Source organism: Amia ocellicauda, chromosome 15 (genome assembly GCF_036373705.1).
Source record: "Amia ocellicauda isolate fAmiCal2 chromosome 15, fAmiCal2.hap1, whole genome shotgun sequence".
NCBI lineage: Eukaryota > Metazoa > Chordata > Actinopteri > Amiiformes > Amiidae > Amia > Amia ocellicauda.
The window spans coordinates 14,707,439-14,727,573 of NC_089864.1; the positions used below are offsets into that span (position 1 = coordinate 14,707,439).

The following is a 20,135-nucleotide window of genomic DNA, read 5'->3' on the forward strand; positions in this document are numbered from 1 at the left end:
ATTTAATAGGCAGAAAAATGAAATGCATTACACTTTCAAACACTTCTCTGTTAACATTGCTTTATCACGTGCATTGTGTCATTGTATGTGACATTAATACTATTGTAAACCGCAGTTAATCCCAGTGCGTATCAAAATGTCGCCTTAAGATGCCCGTTAACAAACGCACGGCCTCATTTCGTTCCACCCACCCAAGGAGTCGTCTGAGTAACAATGAAAAGCCAACACGAAGCTTTAGTTCTTTCAAAGGTTTCCACTTATAGTGACAAAAATAGTTTTTCTTTTACTTTTCAGATAAACTCACTAATTTTTCTGAGGCTCCTGAGCCACATCACCACATGGATGACCAAAGTCGTTGCGCCATTAATCATTATACTGACGTCACTGCGTTTAGTTAACACCGCTTTTTCCTAATAAGTGGGGACATGTAACATACATCTATCAGAGTGCTGATAAGTTACTAAACTATTTATACAGTGGCTGCTATGAGAAAGTGTACATCTGCAATGTAAATAAGGTATCCATGCCTGTTCATAAATGATGTATCTGTAGTGTATTCATAATTGGATAAGAAAGACGCAAAGAGGTTTCAGGTGGATTTTGTTGACTTTATTGCCTCAAACTACAGCAGCTCAGTATTCGGATATGCATAGTCATATACATGATAGACATACTGCTCAATAGTTTTAAATGTACTATAATGTTAGTATACTACTCCTACATATATAGTTTAATATATTGTAGAAATGCATTATGCTGATAATTGTTCGTATGCCAAAATTGATGGCATTTTGTTATATATTCTAAATATATGGGAAGTACTTTTGATATATTTTAGGCTGTAATCAAGAGATTTTATAGGTTGGAAATATATGGTTGGAAAAATTGTATATATATATATATATATATATATATATATATATATATATACACATACACATACATATACACAGCTCTGGAAAAAATGAGACCACTGCAAAATTATCAGTTTCTCTGGTTTTACTATTTATAGGTATGTGTTTGGGTAAAATGAACATCTTTGTTTTATTCTATAAACTACTGACAACATTTCTCCCAAATTCCAAATAAAAATATGAATGGAATGGAATGGCTGCCATACATGTAGGGATGCTGGTTTAAGAAGAATCTGCAGTGGCCTCTTAAGCTTTTCCAGAGCTGTATATGTATACATACAATCTATAAAATACATGGATTACAGAGTAAAATATATTTAAATTATATCTGATATATTTTAAATATACAAACAAAGGAGCCATATTTTAGAACCTGAAAACTATAAGGATGACACATTTCTAGCATATATGAACTATAGGCCTACATATTGGTTCTGTATGAGTAGCTATGCTATACTTTGTAATGTGACAAACTCTTCAAATTAAAAGTAAAATAAAGTTTTACAGTTACACTAACCCAGATTGTATACATTGCTGAAGCTTGGTGATTTGATGAACACTGATGGAAAAATATCAACCTGTCTGTATTAAAAGCACCAAAGAGAATTTCCCTGAATACTGCATACAAATATTGATCTCATTTCACCATTCTAAAATAAAACGTATTTGACAGAAATCCTATGGTCATCAGAAAACTGTTTCTCTTCCAAATCCGTTACCTGGTTTAATATTCTCTGACCAGCCACCTATGTCTACCGTTTAAGTATCGTGCTTCTCTTTTCTTTACGAGTAAAGATTGGGAAGCAGTTGTGTAGGCTGATGATGATGGCTGTGACCAGTGAAATGGAAACATCTTTACATACAAAGTTTTTTTGCTTAACCTACTTTAACATTTAAAGTACTTCTGCTGTTCCTTCCAAATTATAAAGTTTTATGTTTTACACTTAACCCAATCTTTACATACTGCTGGTTTGTGACAAACAGTAAAAAAATATATTAATGTCTATTAATAGCACTAAAGAGAATCTCCCTGCATACTGCTTAAAAATATTGATAACATTTTACAAAAGCTTTTGTCCTGTAAAAAAGTATTGTACTGTAAAATCTGCAGTTTAGTGAAGAAAGTCAAAATATTGTGATCATTGTAAAAATGTGTTTTAGTAAATGTAAACTTTAAACATCTAGCAACATAGACTAACTAAAAGTTTGTTTCCACTTAAGTACAGACTGAAAGATGTTCTAGAAGAGGAGACCTGAACCACCTTTAACGATACTCTTACAGTAATTTATACAAGTTTCATACCAGATGGGTTCATATTACACAAGTATCTTTTTCTTTGAAACATTTTAGAACAAAAGGTGTCAAGAAAAGAAATGTATCACTGACTCAGTAATGACTTTAGATAATACAGAATCTATTTGCATTCAAATATGGAATTAGAGATCTATTGCAGTTTATGTATCTGATCACATGATTATATGCACACACATTCACTTAGTATTCAATGACTCAACAGTAGTGGGTCAGCTGGAAAAACCGTTAAAAAAAAAAAATCAGAATAGAATATTGACAATCCTGAAAAAGAAGTACTCTTTCAAATGTAAGTGCAAGTGTTTGTTATCACGCCATAATAATTCATTGGGATGAAGGTCAGACGACTAGTCCATCAATTCCATCACCTGTTCTTTTCTATTCCCTTCTTCTAATTTAGATTTAATCTGGCTGTGTATTTTTTATTTAAAAAGCATATATGTTCCGGTCAAGTAGATGTTAAAGTTTTACTAGATTTATGACTGAATCATTATTTTCCCTTCTTGACACCATTTCGGTACATTTTCCACCCCACCCATCATTATGACCGTAAGTGTATGTATTTACAGACTCTACAAGACCACACAGCAGTGTTCACAATTATAGAAACAAGTCACACACACACACACATATGAAATGACAATGAGCCTCATATATTGCAAGAGCAGATCAGAGGTGAACTATTGTATATAAATAAAAACTCACACATATGTATACTAACACACACAAATAGAAAATAAACTGTAGCAACAAAGCAATACATTAATTTCAAAGAACAAATATTCCAGCATTTTACATCATTCACAATTTGTTATAAAATCACTTGTAAAAGTCAAATCTAAAATATTTTACAAACATTTAACACAATTGATATGTGTGAAAAAGGTGTGGGGGGTTCCTGCAGTCCATGGCCCATCAGCTCTTGCCCCAGAAATGGTCCTTCCTCCTCTGCGCCCGCTCCAGGATCTGAGAGGCCCGGGAGCTGGACGCGGCCGAGCGGGAGGAGATCTGTGACATCCGCTCATCTGCGCACACATCAGCACAGGGTCAGTGATCGGCACAGCTGCCACTCTCTCCTGTTACTACATTCACACACACCCGTCCCGTCACAGCCATAGGACACATGCATGCAGTGGTGCCCGGCGGGTTTATGAACTGGTGGGGCACGATAAAACATAGCATTTACAGGGTAGTGGTCTCTGAAGATGATGTCACGGTCCGCAGTACTGATATTCAGTTTCAGTCAATAATCGTGAGAAAGCATATTAAAAAAACAATAAATACAAAAAATGTAAATAAAAACACAAATTGATCTGTAAATGATTAACCACTCTATAAAGACCTATGAATTCATTTTCCCTTTTGTGTGATCACCAGATCTGTCGCTTGATGGTTACCTAAACGTTGGGTTTCAATATTTTCTTCAAATTACAACAAAGAAAAGCAATTTTCTATCAAGAAATCGACTCCATTCATCATGATCACGTTTGTACTGGACTCAAAATAGCAGTAACTCGGGTAGTGTTCTGGTAGCGCAGATTTCTGCAGTTGTGTGCAGATCTGCACTGCTCCACCAATGAGATTGGTGGAATTCTGCAGATCTGCTCAGAACTGCTGACATCTGCGCTACAAGAACACGACCTCACTAACAAGCGGGAAATGACCCGTTCATGTTCAGTAAGGCGAGGGGCCGAAGGTCAAGGGCCCCTTCTGCACTCATTAAACACTCGTAAAGCACGTGTGACCGGCCCTCTCTGCTGTGTTTCTGTACAGTACACTGCTGTTGCTTCAGTGTAGATGAGGGGCCGGCCCCACCAGCTCACCCATGTACACTACTGACCCCTAATGACGGGCCGCCGCTGCATGCGTGTATGAAAGAGTGATTAAAGGAAGCCCTCTGCACTCGGGAGTGGCTTCATTCTCTTTGCATGATAGCAGGCTCTGATATCTGTGGCAAACTCAGTTCCGTTCTTAGCTTATATTAAAATTTGACAGTGATAAAAATCTTCACAATCAGCATAACCCACTTTCCCCAAAAAAGCCTTTGCAAATAACTTAAAATGGCAGGTTCATATTTATACATGAATCAAACACTTGACAGAAATGTACAGTCATCGTAAAACTGTTTCTCTTCCAAATCTGTTACGTGATTTAATATTCTCTGACCAGCCACCTATGTTTAACGTAAAAGTATCATGCTTCTGTTTTTGTCACAAATAAGGATTGGGAAGCAATTGAGTAGACAATGCTTAGAATAATGTGACAAGTGAAATGGAAACTAAAATGAAAAATCTTCACTAGTATTTTGCCACAAGTCTAAACAAAAAGTCCCCTTTTCTAAACAATCTGCTTAGGTGTTCTACGTGTTTTTCAGTATCAGACATTTTGAATTGACATCATTTCTGGTCTGAAAGGTGCTGACGGAAGAGAAAATCCCAGTTTGGAAAGACAAATGTCACATGAAGGCAGATTTCAATGGTTATACCGTTTACACGCTGGGCATAACCGCAGTCCTGATTGTGCTTCCGAGTTAGACTCGCTGGCTTTACCTCATACTATGCAATGAGGTCAGCTCAGTGCTCGATTACCGAAAAAGCCGTCTCTGGGAGGTTGACTACTGAATTGCACACACTCCTGAATAAGAGTGGGAAGCAAAGAACAACCCATCCATAGTAAACGAAATGTGTTTTATGCACCCCCTGAAAATGCTGTCCACAATAAACACCTGGTCTTTGTGCCATATAGTGTTTCAATGAACGAGAAAAAAAAATACTCCTGAACGTTCCCAATTACGGCAGCAAGAACTGAAAGCATTTGAATCGGTTGAGAGGTTAATACTGAATTAAAGTGTTTGAACTGCTTAAGCCTGGAACAAACAGACTTCTTTTTCTTGTCTTTGAGGTATTAGTGGGTACTGAGAGGGCCAATGGCATGCAGATTGAAATGCATGCAAGAGTAAGAAATGAAAGCTCGTCTTCTCACGCACACTAGTTTTGTGTTCTACATTTTTTTCCATCCCCCATCAAATGAAACAAATCCAACCAAGAGAAATTTCACATCATTTTAAAATTATTTACCATTGTCAGAGACAGAGTCACTTGATGAGCAGGCGAACAGCCCAGGTCTGGCCCCTCCAAGATTACCTACGACAACGGAGACAAAGCACAACAATACTTTCAATGTCACTTTTGAAATAAACACAAAAGATACAGTAAAGTTATACACCACAACAATGCTCTAGATTAGCATAGCAAAGACTTTACTCATCCCAATTCCAAGAAGTGAGTAAAGCCTCTGTAAGGCTGTAGGAGTGAGAATGCTTTGAATATGCAGTGATATTAATATTACAGTATCATAGCACACTGTGATGCACATTTAAAAGGGCCTACTGTATTTAAATTATTTTGGATCAGGGGTGGCAGTATTCAAACTTGCAGATTTGAGAAGTTGTTCGGCAATACAGCTAAATAACCTCTCCTTGGTATTTGATTACAATGCTTACAATCAAAATAACACTAAGGTCCAGCAGAATAAACTGCTTTAAATGCGTGAAAGAAACCTGAAAATCTCCCTTTTTCACAACCCACAAATTCATACTTACACCCATAATACAACAGGGACAATTCATTTGCACACATATTATCTGCTGGACGTACACCACACAAAACCACGATGGTTTTAAAACACAGCAATGCATTCTGCTTGAAGGATCACACAGTAATACTGTAAGCAGTCTTTCTGCATTGACACAGCATGTGGGGAAAAAACATTGCATTTGTATCTGTATCTGATGTATTTGTGATCTTTCAACTTAGATTACAGAATTTATTTTATCCACCAGCTGGAAGAATTGAAGAGTATATTCTGTCTGTACAACATCACGATGTCTGAACATATTCAATTAACTGAAATGCCTCAATCTATTTGCATTCAAATATGGAATTAGAGATCTATTGCAGTTTATGTATCTGATCACATGATTATATGCACACACATTCACTTAGTATTCAATGACTCAACAGTAGTGGGTCAGCTGGAAAAACCGTTAAAAAACAAAAATCAGAATAGAATATTGACAATCCTGAAAAAGAAGTACTCTTTCAAATGTAAGTGCAAGTGTTTGTTATCACGCCATAATAATTCATTGGGATGAAGGTCAGACGACTAGTCCATCAATTCCATCACCTGTTCTTTTCTATTCCCTTCTTCTAATTTAGATTTAATCTGGCTGTGTATTTTTTATTTAAAAAGCATATATGTTCCGGTCAAGTAGATGTTAAAGTTTTACTAGATTTATGACTGAATCATTATTTTCCCTTCTTGACACCATTTCGGTACATTTTCCACCCCACCCATCATTATGACCGTAAGTGTATGTATTTACAGACTCTACAAGACCACACAGCAGTGTTCACAATTATAGAAACAAGTCACACACACACACATATGAAATGACAATGAGCCACACTTTCATTTGCACACATATTATCTGCTGGACGTACACCACACAAAACCACGATGGTTTTAAAACACAGCAATGCATTCTGCTTGAAGGATCACACAGTAATACTGTAAGCAGTCTTTCTGCATTGACACAGCATGTGGGGAAAAAACATTGCATTTGTATCTGTATCTGATGTATTTGTGATCTTTCAACTTAGATTACAGAATTTATTTTATCCACCAGCTGGAAGAATTGAAGAGTATATTCTGTCTGTACAACATCACGATGTCTGAACATATTCAATTAACTGAAATACCTCAACTGTAAATTACTCTGAATAATGTACAGACACAAACTGACAAACACAGTCCTCTGAACAAAGAAAATGCTATATTTGCAAGAGCTAAAGCGCTTTACATCACTAGCTTTTATTATGAACTCATGCAGTTATCTTTTTGACAACAAAGAAAATGTATATCTATCTTTTTAATATTTACAGTGGCTCTCAAAAGTATTCACCCCCTTGGACTTTTCCACATTTCGTTGTGTTACAACATGAAATCAGAATGGATTGAATCTGGAGTTTTTGTCCATAATGTCAAAGTGAAAAATATAATCTGCAAAATGTTCTAAATTAATTACAAGTACAAAACAGAAAATAACTGAATGCATAAGTAATCACCCCCTTTGCTATGACACACCTGATCGAGCTGTGGTGAAACCAATTGTCTTTAGAAATCACATAATTAGTTGAATGGAGTCCACCTGTGTGCAATTAAGGTGTGTCACGTGATTTCAGGTTAAATACACCTGCCTCTGGGAGGTCCCACAGTTGGTTGGTACAATTCATAACAAAAACTACATCATGAAGACGAAGGAACATTCAATGCAAATCCGGAATAAGGTTTTTCAAAAGCAGCAATGACGGGTAGGGTATAAGAACATTTCCAAGGCATTGAATATCCCCCAGAGCACTGTAAAGGCCATTATTTAAAAAATGGAGAGAATATCTGTCTGGATCAGGCCGTCCTCAGAAACAGAGTATCCGAGCGAGAAGGGCACTAGTCAGGGAAGGCACTAAGAAGAGGCCTATGGCAACTCTAAAGGAGTTACAGTCTTCCACGGCCGAGCTGGGAGACACTGTGCAGACTGCAACAATAGCCCAGGTGCTTCACAAAAGTGGCCTTTATGGGAGAGAAAATAACTCGCATCAAATCTCAGCTAGAGTTTGCCAGAAGGCATGTGGGAGACTCTGAGACCAAGTGGAGGAAAATTCTATGGTCTGATGAACACTAAACGCTAAGTTTGGCACAAGCCTAACACCACACATCACCCTGAGAACACCATCCCTACTGTGAAGCATGGTGGTGGTGGCATCATGCTATGGGGATGCTTCTCTGTGTCAGGGCCTGGAAACCTTGTATAGATAGAGGGCAAAATATATGCAGCAAAGCACAGAGAAATCCTGGAAGAAAACCTGCTGAAGTCTGCAAGAGACCTGGGACTTGGGAAAGGATTAATCTTCCAGCAGGACAATGACCCCAAACCAACAGCCAAAGCCACACTGGAGTGGCTTAAAAACTAAAAGCCAGGACCTCAACCCAATTGTGAATATTTGGAGAGCTGAAAATTGCTGTTCACCAAAGGCCCCATCCAACTTGATGGAGCTTGAGCAATTTTGCTAAGAAGAATCTGGTAGAGACTCATGGATGTAATTGCTGCCAAAGGTGCCTCTACCAAATATTGACTGAAGGGGTGATTACTTCAAGCATTCAAATATTTTCTGTTTTGTATTTTGTAATTAATTTAGAACAATTTGCAGATTTTATTTTTCACTTTGCCATTATGGACATTTTCTGTGTTGATCAGTGGAAAAAACTCCTGATTAAATCCATTCTGATTTCATGTTGTAACATAATGAAAGGTGGAAAAGTCCAAGGGGGTGAATACTTTTGAGATACTGTATAGATAACAATTGTCATGTTGTTTGAATAAGAATTCAAATTAAAAGTACAGCATTAGATTAAAACTGAATATATTATTATCATCTGTAAGTATTCAGAATTGCACTGTCAGGAACACTTATTCAGGGAGGAAATGATCCAGCAAAACACACACCGTATCATTAAATACATTTAAAACGTATCTATAAACCACTTGACCAAGTACGGTCAAATTTTAAACCTGCTCCATGTGCCATTTATGTAGAAAATCAGATTCTCAGATTATTTTCTAGAAGGTCTAGTTTGAATAGGAAACCAACAAAGAAAAACAGCTTCAATGAGTCGTGGGCCCGAGTGGCACAATCCAGACCGCGGGATTCCTTACAGACTCTGATGTGCACATAACCTGCTTTGTGTCGTGGTGGTTGGGCAGTGATGGGCACCGGTGTCGAAAGGAGAATGTGTGGAGTGCCAGGCACAGTGGGCAGAGTCTCCAGAGATGGTAAGTGAGCCTGTTCCCCAGGTACAGCACTCGCACAAAGGTGAATTCAATATGGAATGGAAATTGTTGAACGCACATCAAAACTGCTGAGGCAGTCGACTTCCCTCCACCGCTGGCTGTGCCCTCGCAGCACTGACCTACATACTGTCACTTCTCCCTGCTGTCTCAGGGCTTGCGGTAATTCAAGCTGACTCATTTTCTCTCGCTTTCTTAATTATCCATCTACAGTTCACCTATTCTAAACTGTTTTGTTATAAAAAATATTTGTAAATAGCGTGAATCCTTAACTTCCAACCAAAACTGAGGATACCTCTCCTCCCCCCCTCAAAAATAAAAATGACTGGGTCTCGATTTATTTTTAAAACAAGATGTTAATGGTTCCTCATGTAGAAAAACCCCAGAAAACCAGAATGATGAGAAAAACAGGAAAGTCAGACAGAGGTCTCAAAGATTTCTCATCAGCATCACAATAGAACCGACAGATGACAGAATTGCCTCACTATAATTGCTGAATCGTACATTGGGTAATAATTGCATATTACATTTGGTTTACACACAACTACCAGCCCTCAGTGGCCCCTTCACTTCACTGTTGTCTGCAGGTACAATAAGCACCTCCCTACCAAGTCAGATCCTCCACTCCCTGCGCGTTTGATCAGCGGAAACTGCAGACCCACAGACATATTGACCAAGCTCAGGAGTCTTCAAGGAAGGAAGTGCAGATTCTGACTTTGATTTCTGTACCAGTGTGGGCTGCTTATCTGGCCCAGAACACATGCATCTACGGACACGTCATGCAGTAAACTGGTTCAGTGCAATGCGTGGTTTTGGGGAAACATGGAGCAGTGTGTGCTGAAGATTAAACACACTGCTATCTGAGACCGCGGCGGGCTAGTACTCACCGTTGTGCTGGAACTCTGGGTCCCTCAGCATGCCCTGGATTCTGCGGGCTGGGGGCTGGCCGGCGGACAGAGGGGTGGGAGTGCGGTTCTGTGGGCCAGGGCGGTGTTTCTGGGAGGCTGGGGGGGCTGCGGGGGCAGACTGCGACTCGGGATGGGGATCTGCAGGCCAGCGGTCCTCTCGCAGGGGGATGGGGTCGCAGGTCTGCAGTCCCGCAGCTGGAGGCGAGCGCAGAGAGCGACTCTCCTCGGCCTGCGCAGACAGAGCCCGTGAGTCAGCGCACTAACACTGATTACAAACACCAGGACAACAGCTAGTGCTAATGCTCCAGATACACAGGTCTGCACTGGAGAAACTAAACCATCAAGCAGTGACGTTTAAGAAATAAGTGTATGTGAGCGACAGAAGGGCGACGGGGCTGAGCGGAGCTGACCTTGTGGGGGTGTCTGGGGGGCGAGCCCACTCTGGACAGGTACTTGTATGGGGAATAGGGCTTCCCCAGGGGGGGCTCACTCCGTCTCTGAGGGGAGGCTGTCGGTTTCGGTGGGGAAACTAAAATAGCACCACCTGGTAGATGAGAAAACACAACACTGGCTAACACAGATGACACTTTCTGTTAAATGTGCATAATTCCAAAGTAATTACACGTTAATAATTTTTATCAAATATACTTTTGATTTTCCAATGGAAACCTTTTCATAAGAACTTACTATAGAAGAAACTTTAGAAGCTGCCATTCCTCCAATTAAACATGGACTGTGTTATAGCCTTGAACCCAATTAAATAATTAATTGGGTGGATTTGTAGAATTAAAAAAAGAATAACTGTCGTGTTCTCAAACGTTTGAGTCTGACTGTAGCAGCGACACTTGGATGCTGGTCTGTGCTCACCAATGGCAGGGGTGGTGAGGTCATGGTGTGTCCTCAGTCTGAAGCCTGTGGTCTTCATCTTTGGTGTGGGCAGCCGGCCTCTTGCCTCAGCACTACACTCCGAGGACTCTGGGGACAACGAGCCAGGCCCGGCCGACGATACCGACTCTGCAGCTTTAACTCTAAATAAGCACACGGAAAACTGTGAATCTGATTATCATCAAACAACAGGGCATCTAAAATCCATTCTTATGTCTGTAACTTTAACTCTCAGGAACGAGAGTCTAAATATTTCAGCTGGATTTCTCAGGACGCACTCTTTCCCTGGCTTCTCCTTCTTGTGTTCGTCAGCGTCCTCGGCGCTCTGGGCCTCGTCCTGCTCCTCCGGCTGTGGTTGTCTGTCCTCCCCCTCAGCCCCAGCCCCACGGTCCTCCTGCTCCCAGACCAGCCTCCTCTGCACCGGCAGGGTGGGCGCACTGTGCAGCCCGGCCAGCTCGGGGTCGGGACCTGGGCTCCTCACACTGCCTGCGGGAGATGCAGGCGCTGGGCTCACCACACTGGGGCTCCTCCTCACGCCTTGTGCTCTGGGGAAAAGGCACAGATAACATATTTCAATATTTACACCACTGCTGCAAGACACGGCCAGCGACAGGGCCTTGGTATTGCTTGCGGCCTCTTACCTAGCCAGGTCCAGTGCGTTGATGGTGCTGCTGACAGGCTCCTCAGTTGCCGTGGATGAAGAGCTCACCTCCCACAGACGGTTCTGCTCTGAGAGGACTTGGCTGAGGTGTTCCCGGGAGAAGTGGGTGCCCCGGGCTCTCCTCTTGTAGGCTTCGGCCTTCTCTCGCAGCTCTTTCACCTGAGGACCCAGATACCGTACACTGAAGCAGCCCTCACCAGCCCGGTTCACCTCAGATCTAAAAGTGTTTCAGGCCTGACCTCTTGACCCAATTTTAATAATAATAATAATGAGCAGTCAGCAGTACGGCTAGCGTAATGCCTTTTAACATGCAGCATGCCTTCTGTACAGGCGACCCCCAGACTTACAACCTAATTGATTCCTGGAGAGCAGTCATAATTCCAACCCTTATTTTCCCATAGGCGCAATGTTATAAATTACAATTTTGTTCCTGGAAACCTATTTCATACCCTAAATGACAACAATTACTATGGAAATGGAGGAAAACTAAATAACATCTGGAGCGTCAAAATCTAGCTGGTTTGTACACTGTCCTGCCCGAATCATGAAGCTTCAAAATGTCAAAATATGGGCTTTCCCGGACTTCTTCCCAGTTGATTTTCCACTAGGTGCATCACTTTTCCATGTCTCAGAATTGGTGAACAGCAAAAAGTTTCAATTTTTTTCCATAAATGTGGGAGTCGTAAGATGGAGGTCACCTGTAGTTAATAATGGTGCTACACACATCCCCACATGAAGCTGCCCTTCTGTGTATTTTACAAAAAGCTCACCCGAGAACAACTCTGCTTTAAGATGTTAGACAGGACTTTCCAGGAAGGGATCATGACACAGAACACAAGATGAACATTGTATTATTAAGAGAGGAGATTCCAGAAGAGGCATGAGGGATCTAAGCGTGACAATGAAAAGCTGTGTGGTGGTATCCCAGTGGCACTTCCCATCTCAAACACCTTGTACAAACAGTCCTCGAGTTATTTTTGGATTGTGAGCTGGTGAGGCAAGTCACCATGAAGCAACAAGGAAAGAGCTGAAGACACACAGGAGATTCCCTCCAGGTGAAATTTAAAAATATTAGTTAAGGGCCAACATGAGTTGAAGCTAGAAAACCTGTATTTCAACAGGGGAGATATAAATAGATCTGCAACTCTAAAGAGCTATGCACAGCCCTGTAGAAGTATGGCCTGCCATAGCGAATACAATGCTAACAAGGGTTATTTTGAAAGTCTGAGGTTATCTTCACAGACAGCACAAAGACAAAAGGCAAACACAAGACACAGCATTACCTCATTATACCACGTGTTATTAAGGGTGCTTTGAGATCCCTGCAAAGATGAAGGGTAAAGTTCAGCATTGCCTAGAGCAATCAATGAATATGAATAAGAAAAGAGCTTTACATGTAGCATATTAGTATAAACAGCCTATGAAAGAGAAACAATTAATTCAATGTAAACAACATTCAGATCCACATTTTTTAATTTTCTCCTGTTCAGAATATGGCCAGATATGTACTGCACAGAGGAACGGAAAACAGTGATTGCATCATTTTCACACTCATTCTCACTACAAGTAGCAAGTAGTGGAAAACCCACACATTCTCACTACAAGTAGTGGAATACTGGTTTGACACACCACGGGGTGTAGCCTGTGAGGGGCGGTGTGTGCCGATCGAGACGCCTATCAAGCTGATAAGGAATGTAATCAGCTGCAGCTCCAACAGCCTGGGTGGGTGTTTCATTTTCTTTTACAGGTTCTGAAAAGACTTAACTTGTTTACCAAACCCCGATAACCTGCTTAACTCACGCCCCTGCAACGTGCCAAACGACTGTAATTTCACTGCACTTTGTCATTATTTTTTTGCATGTTTTCGCCAATCTCTTTATTCTCCTTTCTCCTGGTGAAGGAACTATGGTGATAGATGCCAAAGCAGTGAACCATACCTCTCCTCCTGCAGTAGAGCATTTTCTCCATCCCCCATCTCTATACCTGTACAGCAGGGGGGAGCGGAAGTTTGAGTTGTATTCAGACTTCAGTTTCCTGGGGGCAAAAAGACAAGGAGATGCAGGCACTTTTAAAGTTCCTATACTACTAGAATAAAGTATTGAAAACCATATGAAATTGGATAACTGGGGCCCACTTGATACTTTACAGATGGATGCCTGGAAATAAACTACTGCCAACAGCTTCCTCTAGTTGATATCATTTCACAAGCTTATTTAATTCAAAGATGGTAATGAAATGTGTTATATTGGTACAACAGAGAACAGCTGCCTAAGTAGCTGATAGTCAACAGGGATAAGGTCACTCTCAGGGCATTCAGCCCACGAGACTCAATTCAATGGCAGTTGCAGGACTTCCCATTTCATCACACCCCACACTCTCCTCACCCATATCCTCGGTGAGGGAAGAAGGGCTGGTGTGGATTCTGTTTCCTCGCGCGCTGAGGCTCTCCGCACTTCCCCGGCTGAGCGTCCCTGTTCTGTGGGCCGTGCCCTAGGGGTCTGTTCTTCTTTTTCTGAAAAGATTACAAACAAAAGCTTTTCACAAGCAATTCAAATTGGGAGGAATTACTGCTTCTTCCCCTCCAGTAAATACATGAATAGTTCTCCTAAAAAATATATATATAAAAAATGTTATAACAGTACTTTTCCTATCTACATCAGGGCTTTTTCATTCATTCTATCAAATTGTGGCTACCTAGTAAAGGATTGATTTAAAGAAAGAATGAAAGAAAGAATAACTCTAGTGTAACAACCCATTGATCCAAGAAAGTGCATTCTAGTTATTTTAGTTTTGGATCGGATCATCATAGTAACTACAGCATATTGTCTGCATTCTTAGAAACCAGCAGCAATGAATGTAAAGGGTAATCTGTTACAAAGCATGAAAATTATTAATTTAGCTGAAATGTTTTTTATGGTGTAGGATTTTCCTTCTGTCATTAATGTTTCCTGTCTCTAAAATCAGATGCTGTCTGTCACACATACAAACAGCTAAGGGCTATACTTCAGATCTATATTTAGATTTATTTTAGGCATCACTGATCAGCCTCATATAATTACACTTGGCAAAAACCACAGAACAGGAACTCTGTACTTCCCTGGTCCCACTTGAAAGGAATGTGAATAATACGTTAAGAGTTAAAAATGCATGGACACTAACTAAGACATTTCAGGTGACAGTGCTTTGACATTGTGGGGAATTCTTTTTGTTTCATTTTGTGTATGTATGTGCCTGAAGCTGGAATAAATACGTCACCAGGAGCACCTGTGGAATGCAGTTCTGAATTCAACCAAGCAAAGGGAAACACCGGACTGAAGCACGTTCACATTCCAGGAAGCAATGTGTGAAAACTATTTCTGGACTTCATGGTTTTGCAACATACAGGTGACTTTTCACTGGAGGAAGGAGGAAAACAGTTCTATAGACTATGACATCAGAGATCCCACACTCTGGAACCACTGCAAGCAAAGTCCCAATGATAACAGATATTTACTGTTCAAAACGTTGTCTCTCTGCGGGCGCTGTACCTTTGCAGTTTTCTCTGGGGGGACGTTCTCTGGTTCGTAGAGCACAGCCTCTCTCTGCTCCACGTCTCTGCGCAGCCTCGGCCCCTTGGGTGGGGGGGAACCCTTGAAGTTCCTCTTGTATTCGCTCTCCAAGACCACCGCATCAGACTTGAAAGGAGGAATGTCCCTGTTTCTGTTGTAAATCACCTTGTGAGAGAGAGGGAGAGAGAAACTCTGTTCACTTATTGTTTACAAATTCCCTTAAAAAGTGAATTAGATTAATAAACAACTACAGTCAATCACAATCACAGTAACTTTCCCAGTCATACCTTTCAGAAGTAGAGTAATTACATGGTTATTGACACTCACAGCAGGTAAACAAAAGGTATATACAATGCCGATTCTGTTTGCCTTTGAGGATCACAACGTACCTGCTCAGCTGCCAGCAGGGGGGAGCTCACGGGGGGCTCTTTCCACATGAACTGCCTCTGGTACTCCGAGTGATGGGCCGGGTTCTGCAGCAGAGTGGGTTTCAGACCAGCTTTCTTCTGCAAGACCCGCTGCACCTGAAACACAAGGAGGATGAAACCATACGTCACGAGCTCCACCAAATCCACCCACTGCTCAGTAGTGGCTCGGCATGTTAAAGCAAGTTCTTCACACGACCCACGAGGCGACCCTGATGTACAGAGCCCAGACGACACGTGCACAGCTGAGAAATTCGAAGAGAAAACCGGCATAGGTTTCTCCTAGGGATTCGGGAAGGAAAAACTGTTAAAATCAAAACGAAACCAAACAATAGCTGGAAGATTTTCAAGACACAAGTGGTCCCAACTGAAAAGGTGATTGCTGTGAATTCTTTGAAATGTTTATTCAAATTCCTTCAGGTGTGCTACAAGCAAGAGGGGGACTCTATTGCTGAGATTTAGGGCAGTAATGTGTGTGAAACTAAATGCTCCACGGGCACTGAAAGAGAAAGATCATTAAAGACTGAGCAGGGATGTAAATCCATGCTGGCAACCTGCCCTTGGCAAAACACTGGGTCATTAACAGAAATGGAAGAAAGGAAGACAACTCTACACACAGCAGCCTGCAAATGAAGCACAAAAACAACATTTGTAATAATCTCCCAATTAGTAATTTGAAAGAAAAAAAAAAGACATACACTAGAAAATCAAAGAATGGTCCGACTAATGTCAAACATTATGTTTCGACTTGGTCACAATCTGATGTGTGCATGTGTATGAACTGGGCATTTCTTCATGATTCGTGGACAGGAATGTAAAGAATGGCACCGATTACATCATCGCGTTCTGCACTACACGAGGTGAACACAAGTGTAGGGATTTCCACAGTGTATGGAAAGTGAAACCAGGGCTGTGTCGAGTGGTTGAAGGGCTCCTCCTGGCGTTGAGGATGAGAACTGCCCTGAGGGGGACGATGCGACTCAGGGCAGTTGATCTATCTTGGCAACTGATATCAGTGGTCAAAGGTTGTAGGGTTTCCCAGGTCAGTGTGGGGCTGCCAAACAGAGCTGGTATGGTATGAATAACTAGCAGTTCCACGTTTGGGTATACTGGTTATGATACATTTCTATGATCCCCTTCATATCCCAAACCAGCAATAATTACACCCAGCTTTGGAGAAGGGTTTCACAATTCAAAGAAAGCTGTAATAAGCATGCAGCTGTACCAATTAGGAAGCATAGTATCCTCTCTCCTCTGCAAACTTTGTCACTATCATGTTCAAATGCAAGCCGTTTACCATCAAAGGGACCTTAAAGAGTTTGAAGTGTGATCAGTCTTTGGGAGATCTCATTAGGGCACCCATTATTGTGACGTGCAGCATGACAACGGTCCAGGTTCACAGACTGAGAGGGACTAAACGGATCAAAAGCCGATACTCTTGTACTCACTCCATTAAGCTTGGCTCCCGGCCTCTCCTCTGCAGCTACAGAAGACATCTTTTTGCCAGTTGTCGGCGGGGCAGGCGGAGGGGCACTCTCTGGCCTTGAATCTGCCGACTGGGATCTGAGGAGTTTGGGAACCCGAGGAGCGAGCGGAGTCGGAGTCCTGCCAGGGCTCTCCGCAGCGCTGGGGCTCCGAGGCCGGCGGATTCGCTCTCTCCGCAGGGCCGGGGCGCCCTCCGCCCACTGAAACGACCTGGCCACCTGAGGACGGTAGAACGGGACACTCCTCTTGGAGATAAAACTGGGCTCCTTAGTAATTCCTGGAAGAGATGAGAGGCCCATCAGAGGCCAGCAAAGAGTTACCAACAGCCATGATGCAGGCCCATATATTGAAACAAATAAATAAAAGGAAAAGATGACCCAGGACACCTCGTCTTACCCAGCTGGTCGGAGCGCAGGCCGGCCCCAGGAGCCCGGGACTCTGGAGACGCACTTCTCGAGCGAGAGTCCTGCCACTTGTACTTCTTCTGGTACTCACTGACCCCCTGTGCAACACAGACAGATGCATCACACACCTGCAGTGCAAGACTGTGCCTCACACCCTGCTCAACGTACCTGTCAAAAGTTACAATCACAATCCTACAGAAAACACTGATCAAACATGATGGGCATAAGAAGCCATGGACATTTCTATTTATTTATTTGCATACTAATTGCATAGTAAATACATAGTAATGATCAGTTTGACGGGGATTTGTCTGTTCAGTTAAGTCCTTCTCTCTGCCATCCACCAATATAATGTGGCCATGTTTTCTTCTGCTCTCACACCCCCAATATATACAGGTTTCACTTCTTCTAACGGCACACAACTGACTGTATATCGAAACTGTATGGTTTGCATACACAAAAGGGAAATGTAGAGCAGTTAGCCTCCAAAATACTACTCACACTGAACAAGTGCGTCCTAGTCGAGAACAGACACGTGTTTTTGTGTATATCCCCGATGGGTGCATGCATAGTAAATACGCAATCTCTCGCACCTACATAAGCTGCCTAGTGGTATTATAACCAGATTATACTAATGCTGTTTTGTCCTTTGCGACGCACAATGTCACTCAGCACGTCTTAGCTCGAAACATTACTTCCAAAAGGCTTTCACTTCATTTGTATGTATTGTGAGTAATGTACTGTATGGTCTTCATTCCTACAAACGCGCCTGTGCGCTCTGACAGCTGCACAACATACACGTTTAACACGCTTTGTATTTGTTTTGCACATGCATTACCTTTCATGTCATCAGATCCGATTAAATTCAGCAGATAACCGGTCTACACGAAACCGAAAAGCAGCACAAAAGCGAAACCTGCCGTCTATGAACAAATCAAACCCCGTGACGTAGAGCGCATTCCGTTCACCACGACTCCTGCCGACGGACAGCTGTGTGGTTTCGAGAAATCGCTTTTCTTACATACAGTAGAAAACAAAAAGTTACCTTAAATCGCACTGGCATTTTCATGCAAACCGTAGAGGGAACTGTGGGGAATTACCGTTTGCTACGGGTTTGTTGCCAGCACCGCCCGCCAGCGACAATAACCGATATCGTTTTGTTGCCTTAGCAAAGCCATAGCGTCCCTCGACACACGCAGGCGCACTGCGAGCTGCAACCACCCCCGACACGCCCATCGCCGCAGGGGCTTTGTTGCTGCAGGTCTGCGCGGGTCTGCGCTGCTCCACCAATGGGATCGGTGGAATCCTGCAGATCTGCGCACAACTGCGGAAATCTGCGCTGCAAGAATACGAGCAATGCTTCGTGAGTAGTTTTGCCTTTTGATGTGCAAAGTTACTACAGCATCAATAAGCAGTATAATACAAAGAGGGGGTTGTAGTAACAGAACAGTAAAACAAAAATAACTTACTACACTATTAAAAAAAGATTATATGTGATATTTGTACTGTGACTTATTACCATACTATATTAGTAAAACTATACACAGCTGGATTCAAGTTCAGTTAGTTTATATGGTTATGTGTTCTTCAGCAGTAAAGCAAGCAAAAGTTTGGAAGCAAATTTAAAGCATGGGGAGGCAGTTTAAAAGGGGTCAAATGCTGTGATGAAGGCACAAGAAACAAGAAAATACATTAAATTCACATTTTCGTTCTGATATGAAAATAGTCTTATATGGCTACACAGTTATTTGTCATATTGAGTTTATACATCTGTGCAGAAATAACTGTAATTGGTCTATGTGGGGGAACAGGCAGAGTCTTGTAGTATTGCAGGATCTTTATAATTATTATTCTGTTTGGAGTGGACAATACACTTACTCTGCTATTGCTTAGTAAGAGCCTAGCTGGGTAATTGTTCTTGTGTTGCTGAATATTCAATGTTTTTATATCTGCTATTTAAGAAATCATTCAGTATTTTAATTAGCAATTTGTTTGTAATCCATAAAATCCCAAAACGCAAGGTATGTGTTTTGGTGATATTATTATTTTTTGTAGTGCCTTCTTCTATGTACATATGTAAATATAAAGCTGTGATATTTGTATTCTCACTGTCCTTTGCATTAGAAGAATACACATTTGTGGTAAGGATATAGGGCTTCTTATAGTTGACATAGTTTAAAGCTTTAGGATACTGGAAACTTTCGGTCTTTCTTTCCTGCTCTGGGGTGAGGTAGTTAAGCCATTGTCCTGTAGATGGAGCCACATAATAATAAAGATAAATAAGTAACCTCACATTAATATCCTATAGTGTAAAAGTTCCTCCTAATATTGTTGATGAGATGAGTCATCTTTATGTTTGAAGTTGTTGTTGTCTCATCTGAATGTATGGTACCACATTCAGGACGTATGCAACAGATATGGAAACATTGTACACATTTTTTCCAAACAATTCAAGATGCTAGGGAAGGCTTATTTGCCGTTGATCACCCCCATAGTGAGGACAGGCAAGGTGACTGCATGGCCGGGAATGACTCACCAATTTTACAGCACACCTTAACTAGATTGGTAAGGACAGAACTGTGATTGACAGAGGACAAAAGCAATCATGTTAGCACCGTTGCATATTTAAAGTGAGGTGACAGCTGGGAAGGGGTAAAGAAGAAGCAGGTCAGCAAAACATCTAAATAAA

The 20,135-nt window shown here is 41.6% G+C and overlaps 1 protein-coding gene across 2 annotated transcripts; it reads right to left on the bottom strand.

Annotated features, from left to right (window-relative positions):
* Window positions 1–594: 594 nt before the first annotated feature.
* On the bottom strand, window positions 595–18,637 carry mdm1 (Mdm1 nuclear protein). Of its 2 annotated transcripts, XM_066724006.1 has the most exons (15): window positions 18,492–18,637; window positions 17,439–17,544; window positions 17,006–17,319; window positions 15,522–15,656; window positions 15,112–15,297; window positions 13,969–14,096; window positions 13,522–13,618; window positions 12,868–12,906; window positions 11,565–11,743; window positions 11,202–11,468; window positions 10,906–11,066; window positions 10,449–10,582; window positions 10,018–10,267; window positions 5,304–5,369; window positions 595–3,251 (listed from the first exon to the last, which is right to left on the bottom strand). In XM_066724006.1, exons 1-15 carry the CDS (start codon window positions 18,513–18,515, stop codon window positions 3,142–3,144), a joined length of 2,196 nt encoding a protein of 731 aa, XP_066580103.1. In that variant the 5' UTR covers window positions 18,516–18,637; the 3' UTR covers window positions 595–3,141. The 2 variants fall into 2 exon arrangements, with proteins under 2 accessions (XP_066580103.1, XP_066580104.1); XM_066724007.1 differs by lacking the exon at window positions 12,868–12,906 and having other exon boundaries at window positions 18,492–18,636.
* Window positions 18,638–20,135: the final 1,498 nt, after the last annotated feature.

Coding starts and splice junctions, on each gene's coding strand:
- mdm1 (XM_066724006.1), bottom strand. CDS start 18,515: ATGAAAATGCCAGTGCGATTTAAG. Junction 15,657..17,005: donor CGGGAGCCAAGCTTAATGGA/GTGAGTACAAGA, acceptor CTTGTGTTTCAG/GTGCAGCGGGTCTTGCAGAA. Junction 12,907..13,521: donor GCTCTACTGCAGGAGGAGAG/GTATGGTTCACT, acceptor TCATCTTTGCAG/GGATCTCAAAGCACCCTTAA.